Source organism: Volvox carteri (assembly GCF_000143455.1).
Source record: "Volvox carteri f. nagariensis unplaced genomic scaffold VOLCAscaffold_44, whole genome shotgun sequence".
NCBI classification, from domain to species: Eukaryota; Viridiplantae; Chlorophyta; class Chlorophyceae; order Chlamydomonadales; family Volvocaceae; genus Volvox; species Volvox carteri.
Window position 1 is genome coordinate 850,590 of NW_003307587.1, and position 18,713 is coordinate 869,302.

The 18,713-nt window shown below is 58.3% G+C and overlaps 2 protein-coding genes across 2 annotated transcripts; one reads left to right on the forward strand and one right to left on the reverse strand.

Moving 5' to 3' along the window:
- Window positions 1–5,275: 5,275 nt before the first annotated feature.
- On the reverse strand, window positions 5,276–13,459 carry VOLCADRAFT_106481 (uncharacterized protein; the record flags this gene model as incomplete). Its single annotated transcript, XM_002954649.1, has 14 exons — window positions 5,276–5,457; window positions 5,680–5,748; window positions 6,500–6,641; window positions 7,218–7,316; window positions 8,367–8,551; window positions 8,757–8,880; window positions 9,290–9,391; window positions 9,520–9,810; window positions 9,995–10,402; window positions 10,571–10,695; window positions 10,993–11,290; window positions 11,490–11,681; window positions 12,105–12,365; window positions 12,803–13,459. 14 exons carry the CDS (start codon window positions 13,457–13,459, stop codon window positions 5,276–5,278), a joined length of 3,135 nt encoding a protein of 1,044 aa, XP_002954695.1.
- Window positions 13,460–14,087: 628 nt separating this feature from the next.
- On the forward strand, window positions 14,088–18,338 carry VOLCADRAFT_82898 (uncharacterized protein; the record flags this gene model as incomplete). The annotated part of the gene is made up of 6 exons (XM_002954581.1): window positions 14,088–14,630; window positions 15,175–15,304; window positions 15,650–15,798; window positions 16,209–16,295; window positions 16,887–17,071; window positions 17,395–18,338. 6 exons carry the CDS (start codon window positions 14,088–14,090, stop codon window positions 17,534–17,536), a joined length of 1,236 nt encoding a protein of 411 aa, XP_002954627.1. The 3' UTR covers window positions 17,537–18,338.
- Between the last annotated feature and the right edge of the window lie 375 nt (window positions 18,339–18,713).

The following is an 18,713-nucleotide window of genomic DNA, read 5'->3' on the forward strand; positions in this document are numbered from 1 at the left end:
TATCTTACCCTCCGAAGCCGGTCGATCAAGCGAAGTTTGATAAAATATAGTTGGTTATTAGGTCGTTGCCACTGGTACTGAACTGTACAATCGGTCCAGAATTTGCTAGGGCGTTTCCAAAGTGCGAAAATGGTGAGAGACCATGAGCCTAAGGGTTCCCGGTGGAGGGAGACTGATTGGAAGCTGCAGTTTGAAAAGCGCCGAAACTTTGGAAGGGGCCCCGAAATTTGTATCATGCCCGCAAAATCTGGTCCGGCCTTCCCCGAAATTCAAAGAGCACGTACAAATTTCAGAAAGTTTTTTATCCCTCCCCAAACAAAGCGATCACGAACTATAAGTAGCACTACGGTATATGGGGCAGTATTTATGGTAGTTCAAAAGCTTCGACTTCTCGAAGCGAAGTATGAGTGTAGAGATAGGCAAGTTATTGCGAAGGAACTGCCGTGGTGCGTGGAAGTAGGGCGCATGCATGCATGCATATGCCGGACCACAGTACGGCAGGGGACGCCGAGCTCCTTACTTGGGTCCCACAGGCGCATTGGTTCTTTAACTGCCGTTGTTTTGACTATTACCAAGAGGCGTGTCCCGCTGCTGGGACAGTGTCCTCTAGTTTTGTGTTGCACCGTCTTTTTCTAGCGTTACCAGAATCGAATGTCGGCTATGGAAATTGGCGCTGCGGGCGCAGAAAGATTAGTACTCACTCCCGAAATGCGGGCCGTCTTCGAACAGCAGCTAGCTGAGGAGCGCGAGTTATTTCGCCAGCACTCACCGCTTACTTCAACCGGAGGCTGAAGGAGCACGAGGAGCTAACCCAGCTGATGTTAGCTCAGCCCGAAGCGATAATCTTTTACAATGTGCGGAGCCGCCGGCCCTTAGCCAGCCACCCGCAATTACGCGGATCCTGGGCCTTGGTGAAGGTTGTGCGCGTCGCCATTGAGCGCATTAACGTAATTTGAACAGCAATGGCGGATGATGCGTCCGAAGAAGGTCAGGCGTTGCTGAAAGCTGTCACGTGGGTAAACAACCTCCGCTATTTAGCTTCCATTGCCGCTAGGAACGTCACCATACATTAGGAGTTCAAATCCGCTATGAAATGTTGTTATCTTGAGTTGTGAATTCTAATGCGTACCACTTCGGTGTCGTTTATTCGAGCGTCTTTCACACATACTGTTACACAACTACTGAATTCTCCGGCTGTCACACCCAGTTACAAATAATGTTGTACAGATCCTTTGTCGTATTCGCCACATTTCCGGGGCAAGGTTTACAACCTGCCAGGACGCTGGGCAACGGGGGATCGCATGTTCGAGGACGCCCAAATGGACGAACCACCACCACTCACACTGGGCTCACGCGGCCAGCAGGCAGCGTGGGTGTCAACGGCTGGGCTAACGCGACAAGCTCCTGCAGCAGGCATGTAACCTACCCTGGCTCTGTCCACCGGCCCCCTTCAGGCACTGGCGGTGTGATGCGCCACAGCAACTTACCGGACACCGGGCTTAACTACCACAAGTCACGAAGCCGAGAGCGCTTTCCCCAAGGTTATATTTAGCTAGTACTATCGCGCTTGGACTGCTTGCGCGGGCAAATGTGGCCGGCAGTTTTTGGATATCGCGCATCGACTGCTTGGGAGGCTGTTCGGGCCGGCAGTTTTGTGGATATCGCGCGTCGCCTGTTTATGTGGCCGTTCGGGCCGGCAGTTTCGTGGACCTCGCGCATCAACTGCTTGTGAGGCCGTTCGGGCCGGCAGTTTCGTGGACCTCGCGCATCAACTGCTTGTGAGGCCGTATAGGCCGGCAGTTTTCGTGGAATTGCGCATCGCCTGTTTATGTGGCCGTTTGGGCCAGGCAGTTTTGGGACTTCGCGCATCGCCTGTTTATGTGGCCGTTTGGGCCAGGCAGTTTTCGTGGAATTGCGCATCGCCTGTTTATGTGGCCGTTTGGGCCAGGCAGTTTTCGTGGAATTGCGCATCGCCTGTTTAGGTGGCCGTTTGGGCCAGGCAGTTTTCGTGGAATTGCGCATCGCCTGTTTAGGTGGCCGTTTGGGCCAGGCAGTTTTTGTGGAATTGCGCATCGCCTGTTTAGGTGGCCGTTCGGGCCAGGCAGTTTTCGTGGAATTGCGCATCGCCTGTTTATGTGGCCGTTTGGGCCAGGCAGTTTTCGTGGAATTGCGCATCGCCTGTTTATGTGGCCGTTTGGGCCAGGCAGTTTTGGGACTTCGCGCATAGACGGCTCATGCTGCCGCATGGGCCGGGCAGTTTTTTGGACCTCGCGCACTGACTGCTTAGGCGGCCGCATGGGCCGGGCAGTTTTCGGATCTCGCGCAGCAATTGCTTAAGGTTACTAACGGTTCCGATATTCTTCTCCCCTGCTTGGAGACCGACAGCTACAGGCTGGAGGGGCCAGTAACATCCCACACAAGCTGCTTACGAGGCCGGATGTGGTCAGCAATTTTGGACACTCGCTGTGCTTAGGCTGGATGTGGCCAGAAGTCTCTTGTGAGAAGAGCTCTAATACTGCCCGGCTTCACTGTGGTTCTGGCCGGATGTGGCGCGCAGTTGTGATTACTTTGGCAGTCGACAGTGACGCACCCCACCCCCGCAAAGGGTACATACTCAAGTGACTGCGGTAGGGTAAAGAGGCTACAAGACCCATTAAATCAGTCTGTCGTGCCCTACTGTGTGGGCAGGCTTAAATCACTTTTGGTGCTAAAGCTGCGCGGGTATGCAGAAACCCAATTTCCTTCCTTGCCCCCACTTCACATCAGCTACCCAACCATCCAACATGAGTGCCCACTCCGGGCAAGCACAAGAAGACAGCGCACTGGTTCCATACTCCCGCTTCATCACATCAGTTTTCCCCGATACATCCCGACTTCGCCTTCGTGCGTCGCGTACCTTGCCGCCGCGTCTCTAGATCTTAACACACTACATATACAAGATCTTCCTGGGTGCCCAGCAAACAGGACATGGCTACTAATTCATTGCCATTCAAGGGAACCTGTCCATGCGCGTTTGCAGACACGCGTTCGTCTACTAAACGATCTTGTCCCGATATTCAATGAAGGAAGAGGCTTACTTAAGAAGGATTGGCCCCTTTTCCCGTCTCCTGACCGGCGGCCTGCAACAACCAGCGCGCCCGGCCGCACATCGGCGGGGGTTGTGCCAAAGTCATACAGCTTCGACCACTGTGGTCGTCACCAGACAGTGCATCTTCGTCGGGCGCGATCTTATGTACGCAGCAATGGCTCAACACCATCGCAATCGGCAACAAGACCAAGTCTACGGTTACTCTTTGGCTCAAAATATAGCGATCCCTCAGCAGCACTGGTTATACCAGCGCGTCAAACGCAAGTTTATCCTACGGATGCCGGACCGGCCTCGAGTCGGCCGACACAAGGGCACCATAAGAGGCGTGACACGGCAACCCAGTGCCCGCAACCAAGGTGTCCGCATTTCCCCGGAGAGAACACCGGTACCGACAGGCCCTGAACAAGTGCACCCGGCGCGTGGATGACATGAGAGTTGTCCCGACATTGAAGGCAAGGAGGGCCGGGCCGAGCTTGCCGCGCGCAGACAAACCTAAGCCATCACAGATGAGGGCCCGGTTGAAAGCCAAAACAGCATGTTGGAAGTTATTTATGCAGTCCCGCCTGGTCATGGCCTGGGTACTGTTCGGTTTCCGCTGTTGTGCGAAGCACCCTACAGCCTGACCAACCGTCGGCCTAACAGCAGACTGAATTTTGCGATCACCGAACTGGTCGCAACTGGGGCGGGACCACGAGTCGACTGCCAACTGCGCCGCGTATTGCCCCTCGGTTTTGTTCCTAAAGAAGGCCACTCCCAAATTCCGCCTAATTTCTGATGCACGTTATGTTATATTATCGAGCACCGTGTGGTGCCGAGCTACAGGTATAAGTCCCGTGGGATGCTTGTGTGAAGTGCCGCAACCACACGGCTATCTGCCCACCGTGTCTCAGAAGTCCGGCTATCACCACATTGATATGCAAAAGGAAGCTCGGCAATTTAGGCTTTGCACAGCAAGGGCGAATTTTCCCAGGTTGTGCAGTGCCCAGTAGGCTGGCACCAGCCTGTTGGGGTTTTTTCGCACACCAGGGTGCGGGCGCCCTACCAGCGGCGAGAGCGGGTTCTCACCGACTTGGTTAACGGGGGATCATCAACTAGTAACCAGGAATGCCCTTTCGAACCTGAGCAGTGGACGGAATACTTGGGGGCGGGTTGACACCATCAACGGCTCCATTCGTACCGAAAGGATGAGACTCGCAGTGCAGAGGATGGTTGAACCTGCGCAGCGTTCAACAGCTGTACTCCCTACTGGGTGCATGAGATCGCGGACCTTTCGGGCATGTCGCTATCGCTGCCCCAATGTGGTCCACAGTTTTACCGGTCCAGGTCTGGTCCTGCCGCCAGCCATGAGCTGTCGGAGTCGCCAAATCGTGCTCGTTTCTTTGCAGTCTAGGGTGGGTTAAACTCTTTTGGCAACCTACCCACGCGCACCCATCTGCCATCCACACAGATGCTGTTCCGAGTTTTCGTATGGCGGCTGGGTTGGTTGGGTCCTTGAGGACGGTGCCCTTGCTGTGGGCTGGTGGGTATCGGAACTGGAGGGTCCATCTCAGACTCCTGGAACTGTCGGCGATGTTTAATGTGTTACCGAGCCTCATTCGGCAGGGGTGCTTGGACGCCCAGCGGGTGCTGGTGACAATCAAAGCCAACCTGCTAAAGACTTGATGATCCAAAGGTGGACCCCTTGTGGCCATGCACATGACGCGTGCGCACCACTGCTCTGGTAATAGGGCTTGGATCTCTTAGCGGATTGTTTCCCTCTTGAGTGCCACCAGTTCGCGGACGCGCTCTTCAAGTAGCATGGCACTTTCGTTTGGCTGCTAAACCCTGCTTTTTTTGCACAACTGGGCAGACCGTGGGGTCACGAGGATAATTTGCAGTTGCCTTAGTCACATCGACAGCAGTCACCTAATGCTCCCCCTTACAATTTCACCAGATACTGACATGCGACAGGGTGCGAATGTCGCTGGGTGGTGTTTCCGCCTTCGCAATCATCGGACAAGCCCTGATGCATGCAACCGCCACCAGGCACGGCTTTGGTCCACCATGTCTCTCGGGCCTCATGCAACCTGGTGGCCCAAATCCATAAAATCCATAATAATAGTCATCATATCATCGTAATAATTACAGTAATAGTCGTGATAGCTTAGTCTTGGCTGCAGCTTTTCCGCTCGTCCAAGCTAGTCTGTGTTACTCAAAGAGGGCATAGTCCCGTCCACTCGGGGTCACCCAAGGGGTATCCACCCGCCAAGATGGTACACGGTTGCATTCCCAGTGGACTTTGCCGACGGCGCCCACTTTGTGCCAGTGCCACCCCTGAAATGCAGACCCTGATACACATATCGTGCCCCACTTGTAGTGGTCCGTGTGTGCTGCAAGCGGCACCGATGGACACGATATGGGTTGTGCGGCATCGTCACCACCATCCCTTCCCTCCGCTGGGTCGTGGCCAACTCGGATGGCATGCCGAGCTTGGAGCAGCATACCACGCCGCTCAACACAACCATCCCACCCAACCATACAGACTGCTCCGGGGCCCCTGTGGAGGCTCTTTGTGGAGGCAGGGCTGTCTCCGCGCTTTGGAACACACTCACTGCACTCTGAAGGTGTGACCGCTGCCGTTAACAACCGTGCGGATTGCAGCTTGATGCAGAAGCGGGGTGCTGGAAGAGTGCGGAGGTTTCGAGAGCATAATGGTGAAGACAGCACCGCGGCTGGGGCATGGGCGATGACCCTCTTGACCTATACCGACCAGCGATCGTTGCACTTGTGGGTCCTTTCAAGACCTGTCATTACTATCGGCCACTAGTGCAACTTTCACAATGGGTTGGTGTTGGGAGGGGGTTTCGCAACGGGTTGTTTTGCTAATGAATTGCGCTTGCGGTTGACGGCTCAGCTACTGTAACGCAACACGGCAGGACTGAGCAATAAGCCGAATCAAACCATCAGGCCCTGTCTCCCCCACACCTGAATTTAATAGTGCAGCAAAGTGTTCCCTGAAAACCTCAATATCATCTATCACATAGCGCTCTCTCAACTTCCCTCCCAAAGCCCGCCACAAAGCTCTTTGGGTGGTCATTCAATTTGGGTTTTATGGGTCGTGGGGAATTGGATGTGGAGACTCGAGTACGATACTGGTGGTGGTGAGAGCGATACAAGTACAGATAGGTTCCCCTGAAGACTTGGCATCTGGAATCCCTGGAGGGGAACCGTTGGCATACTGGCTGCCTACGGCGCCGCCCATCACGCTCCAGCCCTGTCCCACGAAGGGCGCTTTACAATGCCCTAAAATGTCAACCTGAACCCGCCTCCAAACCCTCTCTGTCTGCTCCTGCCCTCACGGCTTTCAATCCATCCCTTCCCCCTCCCCCTCCTCATGGCACCCCTGCTGCCCATGCCCCTCCCCATGCCCACCTCCACACTCCTCCTGCCGCTGGGGGCCCTCCCTTGAGGCATACACGGAGTAGGGTCCGAAGTCCCGGCAGGCCGAGTGGCCACTCCCCAGGCGGGGGGCAGGTACTGCGGCTGTAGAGCCTCCACGAAACATGTGCGGAACCTGGGGCCGGTGTACAGGGGGTTGCCGGGGCCGGAGGTCAGCAACAGCGGTATCAGGAAGGGAAGGGGAAGCGGGTGGGAGAAGGTGCTACTGGAAGGCTGTGGGTGGACCCTGTAGGGGAAAGACGAACCACGAACGAGTGAAGCTGCTACTAGGGCAAGAGAGTAGCAAACGTAAAAACTGACCGAAAGGCGTCCGTGGCGACTGTGACGACTGTGACCTCGGAATGACGAAATGACGTTGATGTCGGAAATCCTACCTACCTAAGCCGCCAGAATTAAAAAGCTGAATAGTATAGCCAATCCGTAAAGAAGTAGGTGTAGAAACGTAGTAGTGAAGGCCGCCAGTAAAATAGTGCTGTCGTAAAGGTGGCGTAAAGTTGCTGGCCTGGAGAAAAAGGCGGATTTGCTGATACTGAAAGGCTGTCGGTATGCAAGTGCTCCTCCCAACCCCCCAAAAAAAACTAAAACGCGCGACCGACCCGACCGACCCGACCGACCCGACTATTCTATTCCGGCTAGCCTACCGACGCCAACGCGATATACCAAAGAAGCTCGAACCACCCTTTGGACTCACCTGCCAAGGACGATTTACGCGCCGTGCCCCGCAACTCTTCACAGCGATCCAGCGTTTCGGCGTCCGCAGGAATCCGAGCTTCAAAAGACGACGCTGGCGCTGGCGAGGCATAGCCAGAACCAGGAAAAACAGCCCATACCCAACCTCCCGATATGCGGTGTGACCTGGCTGACGAAAAAGTGGCTGTCAGCAAAATCGCGGCTGTTTCGGAATTCGCGGCTGGCAGTGAAATTTGCGGCTGTGATGTAAAGTTGCAACTGGTTGTAAAGTCGCGGTTGAATAGGATAAGAATAAGAAGAAGTGAGTAGAGAAACCATGACGACGGAGTCGAGAAGAAGTAGTCCGAGACGTGAAGATGCGGCCGGCGGGTCGTGTACGTCAATGCAAAAAAAATGCATGACGTAAGTGAACGGCGGCGACCCTCGGTAAGCATCGCACCCCAGGGCCGAACACGGAACCACTTCCTCGACCGACCAATACTGCTTGCTGGGAGTTTCGACCGCAGTTGCCGTACGAATGACCCGAACCCAGTCATTCGCCGGGCCGAAGCCGAAACTTTTGGAGGGGGGAAAGACGAACCACACACGATTGAAGCTGCTGCCAGGGCAAGAGAGTAGCAAACGTAAAAACTGACCGAAAGGCGTCCGTGGCGACTGTGACGACTGTGACCTCGGAATGACGAAGTGACGTTGATGTTGGAACTCCTACCTACCTAAGCCGCCAGAATTAAAAAGCTGAATAGTATAGCCAATCCGTAAAGAAGTAGGTGTAGAAACGTAGTAGTGAAGGCGGCCAGTAAAATAGTGCTGTCGTAAAGGTGGCGTAAAGTTGCTGGCCTGGAGAAAAAGGCGGATTTGCTGATACTGAAAGGCTGTCGGTATGCAAGTGCTCCTCCCAACCCCCCCAAAAAAAACTAAAGGAGGGGGAGGGGGGGGGGAGAAGCGAGGCCCACACCTCGCTCATCCGCTAAAGACGCCGATACACACCCACACACACCCCGAGCCCTGTGCAGCCCGCTATACATACATATCACCACACACACGTCCTCCGTCACACATACCCGGACTCCCTAGCACCCACCTCCCCTCCTTTGCTCTCCTCCCCTGAAACTCCCCACACCCAACCGCCCAGGGGCCCCCAAATCCCCACCTTTTGTGCCAGCTCGTGGCAGTCGATGCACAGCAGCACAACATCGTGTGAGCGGTGGCTCTTGAGGGCGGAGGGCATGTGGCGGCGGTAGCAGGCGGGGAGCACCCGGTAGCGCAGGTAGTGGCTGCTACAGCCGCAACCCACACAGCGATTGGACTTGGATTGCGTATAGAAGTCGTCGGTGCCTGTGGCGGGTGGTGGGTGGGTGATAAGTGCGTAGGGGGGCACGGCGGGCGATGGGTGCAGAGGAGGAGCTGGCAGCACAGGGTTTGCAGTGCGCGGCTCCATCGGTAAGGCTTAAAGGATCTCTCCACCTCTTCGTGAATGAAAAGGCGCCAGGGCCACATTCCTGTACCTCACCCCCCACCTCCCACCTCCCTCACCCCCCACCTCCCTCACCCTCCCTCACGCCTTCCCGCCCCGTGGCCCGGTGACCCCCCAATTGCTCACCCAGTTTCTGGTCGGTATTCTGGTGCTCGAACAGCAACTGGATGGTGGGGGGGTCCTCACACACCTGTGGGGCCCCGGGGGGAATGTGGAGAGGGGGGTTGGGGGGAGGCACTTGACAAGACGTGTATTTAGCTTCGGAGGGCAATACACCGGAGTGGGGGGGAGGTACGCGGCTGCGACCCACCAGCATATGAACCCAACCTAACCACCTCACCTCACCCTCACCTCACCCTCCGTGTGGGTCATTCCCCCCCCCTACTGACGCGTCCATTCCCCCCCAGCCCCCTCGCCGCCCCCTCGCTCTCGCCGCTGCTGCGACAACGAGGAGGAGGAGGACGAGGAGGACGACGACGGATAACGATACCAACCGCCGGCGAATGAGAGCACACACGGCGGCACAGCCCTGCAGCCGTAACCTCCTCACACATCACTCCCAGCCGGCCGCTCCCCCCTCCCTCTCCCCGCGTACCCACCTGCACTGCCAGCCCTTTATTCAAGTACCACCTCAGCTTCCGGGAGTCACAGAAGCAAAGCAACTGCCCCTCGTGACTCAGCATGCGGCAGTTCTGATACACCTGTAGCAGGGGCGGGAGAGAGGGTGCGGGAGAAGGGGGGCGAGGAGGTAGGGAGGAAGGCGAAATCACCACACACTCACTCACCCACCCACCCATCCACACACTCACTCACCCACCCACCCATCCACCTGCGTCTTGGCGCTAAACTTCTCAATCAGCCAGCTCCGACGCTCCCGAGCAGCGGCCGGGTCGTGGCGGGTACGGCGACCAGCGGCTCCGGCCGCGGCGAGGTCGCCCGGCTGGTGTACGGCTCTCGACCCCGCCTCCACCGCCGACGAGACCGCCGCCGATGCTGCTGCCGTCGCCGCCGTCAGCCGGCCCGCCGCTGTCGCCGTCAGCAGCCCGCTGAGTGCCTCAGCTTGGGAACGTAGCGCCGTACAGATCTCATACCGCGCAGTGTACGGCTCGGCTTGCAGACCCTGGGCATAGGAGGCCCGCAGCCAGGATAATGTACGGTCAAACGGTACGGTTAGGTGCCGTGAACTACCGTACAGCTGTGTACCAGCATCACCTGGTGGCATCACGTCGGACCTCTCCCTCCCACCCGGGAGGTCATACGAACGGTCAAATTCGGTCCACAGCTCCCACACCCACTCCACTTACTTGGTTCGCCGCCGCCAGCTGCTCCGAAACCAACCTCAGAAGCGCCTGCCCGCCAGCAGGTGGGGGCCGTACAGCTGCCAGCGCCGCCACTGCCACATCCGGCAGCAGCCGCTGCGGACCCAAATCCAGACGACGAGCAGTCGCATCGCGCCAGCGGCAAAGCGCCAGTACGGCACCTGCTGCCGCTGCCGTCGCCGTAACCGTCGCTCCGGCTGCACCCGCCACCGCGGCTGCACCAGAAGGGGCTGCGCCCGACGTCGCCGTCACGATCTGCTGCGGCAGTGCTGCAGCAGAAAAGAACTTGCGCAGTACGGCAGCGGCGGCAGTCGTGGCAGTGCCGGCGGGGGCAGCGCTGCCCGTCGCTACCGCCGCATCCGACAGCGGCTTCTTGTATAGCGTGAGACTCAGCTGATGGCTTCGGAGCACCGCTTGTCCCAGTGCCGTACACATGGGTCTGGGGCCTGCTGCTGCTCCCGCTGCAGCTACTGGTCCTCCCTGGGTTGGTGCCCTGCCGCACATGTGCTGCTGCTGCTGCTGCTGCTGCTGCTGCTGCAGCTGCTGCGGCGGCGGCCCCACCAGCGGAGCAGCCACGTGGCGGGTTCCTGGCCGCTGAGGGGGTTCTTCCCCAGCAGCGGGTGTCCGGTGGCCCAGTACCGGGTCAGCCGGGCGAGGAGGAGGAGGGGGATTAGGCCAGTCCCGTCCTGGCAGGGCGGTAGCGGGGGCGCAGGTGTATTGAGGAGGAGGGGGAGGAGGAGGAGGAGGGGGAGGGGGAGGGGACAGGTGGAATGGTGACAAGGGGGCAGGTGGAGGAGCGGTTCGGTGCACTGTAACAGAAACCGCCGGTGAGTTGGTCGGCTGGCTGCAAAGCAGCTCAAAGTCATCACTGCAGCACTGTCTTCACATCTTCCCCGCTCTACCACCGTGGCCAGCCCCGGGCTCTCGGGGTTTTCCTTCCCACTACCCTCCCCCCCCACCACATACACACACACACGGCCCACCGGGTGGTCCTAGCGCCGCCAGCTCCCTGCGAAGTACGTCAGCAAGGTACGGCAAATACGCCACGTCAGCTGCAGCGTAGCGCAACAGTGCCGGTGGCAGCGGCCGCCTCCTCCAGTCGGCCCGCTGCCCCGCCGCCTTCTCGGCCCCCACATCCAGGCCCACAATGCGCGATAGCAGGGAGGCCAGGGCACGATTCTCGTAGCCCAGTACCTTCAAAAACAACCAAAAACAAGCAGGGCCACACATGTGAGCTTCGAAAGGATTCCCCGGCAGCAGCAATAGGAGCGATGGCAGGAGCTGCAGCAGCAGCGGCAGTGTGGGAGCCTTGCCCCAGCGAACCCCATCACTTTCACATACAGGTCGACAAGAGCCGCCACAAAGAGTTTCGTACGGCACAACAAGCACAAAGGCACACAGAGCTTCGTCCTCGTTGAAGCTGTCCTCTAGTCATCCGACTCATCTTCCTGACGTAATGCACCCTTCCACGACATCTCACACTCCGCCACTGGTCACACCAGTCGCACGGGTACTGTTGGTGCAAAACGACCTCCGGATGCCCCCTTCCCCCGGCCCCCTCCCCCCGGCCCCCACTCGCCTGGCTGGCCTTCTCCGTGTCAAACACATTGACCAGGTACACGCGGAAGTCCCGCTGCAGCCAAACCACATCATTACCTCCGCCATGCAGCACCTGCACCGGAAGGGGGAGGAAGATGGCGGGGGGAGGGTGGGGAGGAGGAGGATACAAGGCAGGAGGCGGCTTGGGAAAACTATATATTCAGTGTGAGCTGATCCGCGGATACAGCCGTACAAGGCATGATGAGATATTGTGGAGTCGGGTTGGGGGATCGGGAGGGGGAAGAAAAGAGGTGCGAAGGATGAGGGCCTGCCGGTTGAGTTGGTTGGGGGTGTTGGTTGGGGGTGTTGGTTGGGGGTGTTGGTTGGGGGTGTTGGTTGGGGGTGTTGGTTGGGGGTGTTGGTTGGGGGCGTTGAGCGGAGTTGTGTATCTTGAAGTGGAGCACATATACGCAGCGGGTGCATCTGGTTGGCCCACCCATGATGCGGTACAAAGCAAAGTGATGTACAGATGCGTGCTGGCCCAGATTTCTTTCACCTTCACGACCCGTGGGTCCGCCATCAGCCCACCCAATGCAGCGCCCACATGGCCACGTAGTGCCAGAGCGTCCACCAGCCACACATGCCCGCCACCACCACCACTACCGCCACTGCCACTGCTGCAGCCGCTGCTACCCCCGTCATCACCGCCATCACACGGGGAGGCTGTGTCGTCCCAGACTGATAGTTGTATGAGGCACACCCTGCCGTGGTAGCATAGCAGTGGGGAGGCTTCCGTGTCCAAACCGATCTGCCGCTCCTGCCGGTGGGTGGCGAAAAGGGGGGAGGAGGAGGGCAGAGGAGTTGGAAGGGGAAGTCATACGCTGATGCCGGGGATACAAAAGGCACTGAGTCAACTGCTGACACGTCCGAAGCACGAAAAAGGGTTAAACCAAGGGGACGCGCAGTGGTGTTTTGTGTTTCCCCTTTCCCCTCTCCCTCACCCCGTCTCCCTTTCCGTCATCTCCCTCCGCCAAAGCTTTATCATTTTAGTTCTTTTGAAAAACATACGACAGAATTAGCTGTACAGATCACGGCCAGGTTCCCCGTGTCCACACAGCAGCGCCACATCACACAGTACCTACCTGCCTACCTGCCTACCTGCTTACCTACCTACCTGCCTACCTACCTACCTACCTGCCTACTTACCTACCTACCTGCCTCTACTTACCTATGCCTACCTGCCTACCTGCCTACCTGCCGCAGCCTCTGACCCAGCCAGTACAGCTGCTTGGGACTCGATACCCAGTGGAGCTGGAAACCTGGGAGGACTGACCCACGGGTCGCAGCGGGCCTCGACCCCGAGGTGGAGCAGCCCTGAGCAGCAGCTGCTACTGCTGGTGGTGGTGGTGGTGCCGCTGCTGCCGGTGCTATGGATGGCGGCTTGGGTTGGTTCGTTATCTGCGGTGGAAGCGGTGGGGGCTGCGGCGGGTGGCGCAGGATGGGGCATTCTGTGGAGGCCATAAGTCGCTTAATGCGGGTCAGGTAGGGGTGCACCGCAGGTAGGGAGCCACCCGCAGCAGCTCCACGTCTTCCTGGAGCTGCTTCAGGTAGCGGTGCGGCGGCCGCTGCGGCTGTAGCTCCAGGAGCAGCAGCTGTAGAGGCTGCCACGGTGTTGTCACCACCGCTGCCGCCGCTGCTACAGCCAGAGTCACAACAACGCTGCTGGAAGTCGTCGTCGTCATCGTCCGGTTGGGGCGGCAGGTGGGGAAAGGGCTGGTCGGTAGTGTCAGCGAACACGGACAGGAAGGGCTTCTGGGGTCGGATGCGCCGCCGAAGCTGGCGCGTGCCTAGGACGACCGCGACGGCAGTGGCGGCAGCAGCGATGGTGGTGAGTGCAGCTGATAATGTCATCAGCACCGCTGTGCCTCAGATTGATTTGCCACGCTCCTGGATGGGGTGAAGGGGGTATCGGATGAGGGCTTGTCAGCAGAGAGCAGTCAATTCATGATTTGGTGTGTGTGAAGTGTGCGTCGTGTACGGAACAAACGCTATTGCCGAGGTCCCGGAGGCTGCCCTAATCAATTGCGATAAACGCAGGGGATAATGACAACCTTTCAAGTGAGCACGTGAATAGGACACATGAAGCTGCTTGGCATGCATATGGACGATGTGCCGGTCTAATGCCGGCATCTGCTGCTGTTCGGTAGTCACCAATTGAATCCCACCTTTTGGCTTTCAGAGCATTACATACCCTTGATTAGTACTATTCAATTAGCGCACGAAGATATTAAAGCGTATTCTTCGGAAACACTACGTTACGCCCTACCGGACTTGCGTTGTATGCTACCTACAACTAGATATTAGCTTGGTGTGCAAGTCCGCCGTTGCTGTATTTCAATGCACATCGCTAAGCAGCTAGCCTCGGTTACAGCCCAAACCGACGCAGTTCGTTGTGGTTCCACAAACGATCTTTGAGCAAACGAGCAGGGTTGATTTCAAACAACAGCTGCGCAATTTGTTGGCATTGGTGACCTAAAAAATGGAAGTTACTCAACGTCTTCTAGGGCGCCGTGCGCGCGTCGGCTACACTCGCCATTGCTCCCGCTCACTTCGACTTAGCGTGCACGCCGCTGGTAGCACCTATGGAAACAACTTTCGTGTGACAACCTTTGGCGAGTCTCATGGAAAGGGGGTTGGCGGTGTTATCGATGGTGTGCCGCCACGTCTCCCAATTACCGAAGATGAAATTCAGCTGGAGCTTGATCGCCGAAAGCCTGGTCAAAGCATTATCACAACGCCACGCAAGGAGGATGACATTGCGGAGATCCTTTCGGGCGTGGTAGACGGTATCACGCTCGGGACCCCAATTGCGATTGTGGCCCGCAACAAGGACCAGAAGTCGCAAGACTACTCAGAGATGGCAGTGGCTTACAGGCCAAGCCATGCTGATGCCACCTATGACTTCAAGTATGGCATCCGCGCGGTAGCTGGTGGCGGCCGCAGCTCAGCACGAGAAACGATTGGCCGGGTTGCCGCAGGCGCCGTGGCTAAGAAGCTTCTTAAGGTTATCGGTGATACCGAGGTAGGCCGGCGTCACGTCTGCGACCAGCTCGGCCTCGGGTGCACCCCCTCCCGCCCCGCCTCCTTCCATGGCAGCCCGTTCGGCCATGCCTGCTACCCATCTGGGTTCTTAGTGCTTTATCCAAATCTCCCGGCTGTCGTGTGCGATGCTATACTGCTATTGCCACGTCAAATCAGCCGTGGCTCCCACGTGGTTCTGTCCTGTCTCCTCCTTGGCCGGCTTTCCTTCCTCAGGGCCCCCTTCACCCCCCCCCGCCTGTTCCAAATGTGTGCGTGCCCTTCCTTTACTCCCGTTCCCTGTCCTGCATGCTGTCGGCTCTGAACACACCTCTCTCTTCACTTCGCCCTTCCTGACCCCTCCTCTACCGAGGCCGCTGTAGCGCCGTTGGCCCCTTTGCATGTTGGGCACACCACATCACGCCACATCACATCACCACTAGTGAGACCACCTCCACGTGCGCACCGTTCCCGCTCCCCGACCGCCATCATGATGCACCCCGACCTGCCGACCCGCGGGACCCTGCCTGCCTCCCACCCGCTGTCAGATCCTCGCCTTCGTGTCCAAAGTCCGGGACATCGAGTCACACGTGGACCTCGCCTCCTTTACCTTGGAGGACGTGGAGTCCAACATTGTGAGGTGCCCGGACCAGCAGGCGGCCACGAAGATGATCGATGGTGGGGCTGCTGGGCTGGGGGGTTGGCGCTGGGGGAGGAGGCGAAAGGGATGGGAGGCTGAGGGGGTGATGAGGTGCTGGGGGTGGGTTTTGATGCAGGGAAGGCGTCCTGTGCCTTGTGACCACACATGGCGTACCCAGTGGGGGGTTGGGGGGCATTCGCCCTTGTCTAAGAGCATTAGGTTAACAGTGAATAAGGACGCCTGCTAACCTCCGCGTGTGGGCAGACACCACTGGGGGCAGGCGCGCGCGTCAGGCGGGCTGTTAGCGCGCCGATCCGTCCGGCCCCTTCTGCAACAACCTCGACCTCCCCCACCTCCCCTCCCGCCTGTCATGCCATTCGCAGCCATCAACGAGGTCCGCACCCGGGGTGAGAGCTGCGGAGGGGAGGTGACGTGTGTGGTCCGCCGCTGCCCTAAGGGCCTGGGGTCACCCGTGTTCGATAAGCTGGAGGCGGAGCTAGCCAAGGCCATGCTCAGTCTGCCGGCCACAAAGGTAGGAGGGGAAAGGGAGAGGGGAGGGTAAGGGGAAGGCGAGCAGACCCGATCATTGGCCCCCCAGGGCCAGGTGGGGAGGAGGTTTTGGAGAGGCGCCCTCCAGTTTCTTCCGGAACTGCTTCCGGAGTTGACATGCTGTCTTTGGATTTAGGCAGTTGAACCTTTGGACGTTGGCACCTGGGTTTTGCATTGTTATTGGTTTGCATCGTCATCACCGCCATCACCACCACCACCATCAGTAATATCCTAATCGTCATGGCCATATTATCCTCTTTCCGCTGTGACCCCGGTTCTGTTGCTGGACAGGCGATGTGCGCAACTGCTGTAACGGCATATCGAGTGACTGATGATCTAACTTTAACTGCCCTGACCTCATTCTCCTTCTCCAACCCGTTACTCGCTGATCAGGGTTTTGAGATTGGCAGTGGCTTCCGGGGAGCCGCCATGTTGGGGTCGGAGCACAATGACGAGTTCTACATGGACGAGCATGGCAGGGTGGGTGGGAATGTGTTGGCAGGGAGGGGCCGGGGAGGGGATCGTACGGCTCATGGAGGGGTATGGCTCACGGGGCATTTTCATCAGTATTTGGGAATGTACGGAGTAACTCTTGCTAGGGTAGTTGGCAGTTTGTACGGGTGTTCAAAGGTTTAGTTTTCGGGAACGGAATTCCCGTAAGCACATGTAGTGAAGGGGTCGGGCACTGGGAGCAGCTGGGGGTGATGGGGCGGCGACGACGGGCGGCTACGTGGCTCTGTCAAGCAGTGCATGTGTATGTGTATTGCACTCGTGCTCCTTGCGAGGACCTGGCTGTTGGGATGTGACCTGGCTGTCAGCACCGCAGACAGGAAGGGACGGCTCGCGGCGTTCCAACGGCCCGCGCTCTTGGCTGCTCTTGACCAGCAAGTTAGCAGACCCGTTCCGGATAAGTAGCTGTTCCGCGCCGCAACCCCCCAACCCCACTTCCCTTAACCCAACGTACATTTTTCCGGTCCGTCTTAGTTTTACTGGAAGACCCTTCCCTTCGTCTCATGCTGCCCCCTCCCGGCTGTCCCTCCCTCTCCAATTTCCCCCTCTCCGCCCCTGCAGGTTCGCACCCGCACTAACCGGAGTGGGGGGGTCCAGGGCGGTCTGAGCAACGGCGAGGACATTGTCATCCGAGTGGCCTTCAAGCCCACCTCCACCATCGGGATCAAGCAGCGGACCGTCACCAGGGACGGACAGGAGACGGAGCTGCGGGCGCGGGGGCGACACGACCCGTGCGTCGTACCGCGGTAAGGGACGGGAAAGAGGAGGGACACCTGCTGCACACCTAGAAACCCTGTTCCTGGCTCTCCCCCCGCGCGCACACACAGACACGAACACGAACACGGCGCTTTGTCTGTCTCCAAGTCTCGCACTGGCGATATGCACCGCGACCTGCGACAATATGTTATCCAGCGTTGTCCCTTCTCCAACCCCTCTTTTCCTATGCGCTCATTACTTGATATCTTCTGCATGTTTAAATACAAACATTTCTTTCCCCTTTCCTTCCAGCATCATAACTCCCCCCTTCTTCCCTCTCTCCTCCCCGCCTCCCTCGCCTCCCCCCATCCAGCGCTGTGCCTATGGTTGAGAGCATGGTGGCGCTGGTGCTGGCTGACCAGCTGTTGCAGCACTTTGCCCAGTGCGAGCTGCTGCCAAGGGAGGGGGCCGTGGGGGCGGACCCAACTGTCGTAAAGCAGTTTGCGCGCGCGTAAGGGAGCGGGCACGAGAGGGGGCGAGCTGGGGGCTGAGGGAGTGAGCTGGGAGGGGTGAAAAGAGGGGATACGGCTGGATTGGGAAAGAAGACGGACGGTGGTGCGGATGTTGATGGGGTTAAGCATGAACGAGGGATTGTTGTGAGCCCCACAGCAATACCACCGCCTGTTCCTTTGCGTCAGTGTTGATGCGGATATGGATGTGCAGCGCTTTGAGGAGGGGTAGTAAGGAACTGCGCGACTGTGTGTATGTCGAGAACAAAGCGCGTCGGCAAAAAAAAACTTGGCGAAGCGGAAAGGCTTGAGGGTGGTGTCCTGAGGCAGTGGGGGCGTGTAATGATCACTGGTGCAGACGGGCAAAACCCATCGTGGGGGCGGCAGGGCAGCGCACGGAGATGTGTGGCTGGAGCTGTGGTGGGAGAGGCGCTGCTGGTGACACGGGGGCGAGATGTGACCATGCGCAAGTACGGCTACGTGGACCACAGTGAACTGTTCCGAGTGTGCGGACCTACAGACGGACGAACTGCCGAAGATGTGGACCTGTAGGGGTTCATCCCGCCGCAAGGTGGAAGCCCCAGAGCTATGTTCCCTCAACAGGGATGGGGTGCGACCTTCCACCTAAGGGGGGCCCCTCCGGCCACGGCGGTGGCGATGGCAAGAGATGGCGGGCCTGTAGGGCGGGGCGGGGTGTGTTTGGGAGGAAAGAGAAGGGGCTGTGGCGGGTTATTAATCTAGTGCGGATTGAGAAGGGGAATCTTTGGGAGGCTGCAGCCCGGCTGTGACGCACCAGATCAGTGAAGCCCCGAGTCGAGAGGCAGTCACATGTGACATTTGTTTGAGGAGGATTACATGGATTGGTCCGAGGACTAGGGTAGTCAGCTTCTTCAAAAAGCCGAAAAGGGCTCAGCCCCGGTGTAGCCAGTCACCCCATTGTGAAGCAGGTGAGGCTGTACGGCACTGGGCTGCAAGTGGAGGGACGGTGTCGTGTCTGGAGTATACTCTCAGTTTATGGATAGCTGCGAGGCCCGGGTGCGGGTGCGGCGGCGGCTGGCAGCATTGGAGTGATGTATGAATCTGGTGTATACAGTTGTAGTAGCCCTTAAATGCAATCCTCACTTCAGCGTGGCATGCGAGTTCATCGTGTGACACGGCGCTAACTGACAGACCGACCGACAGC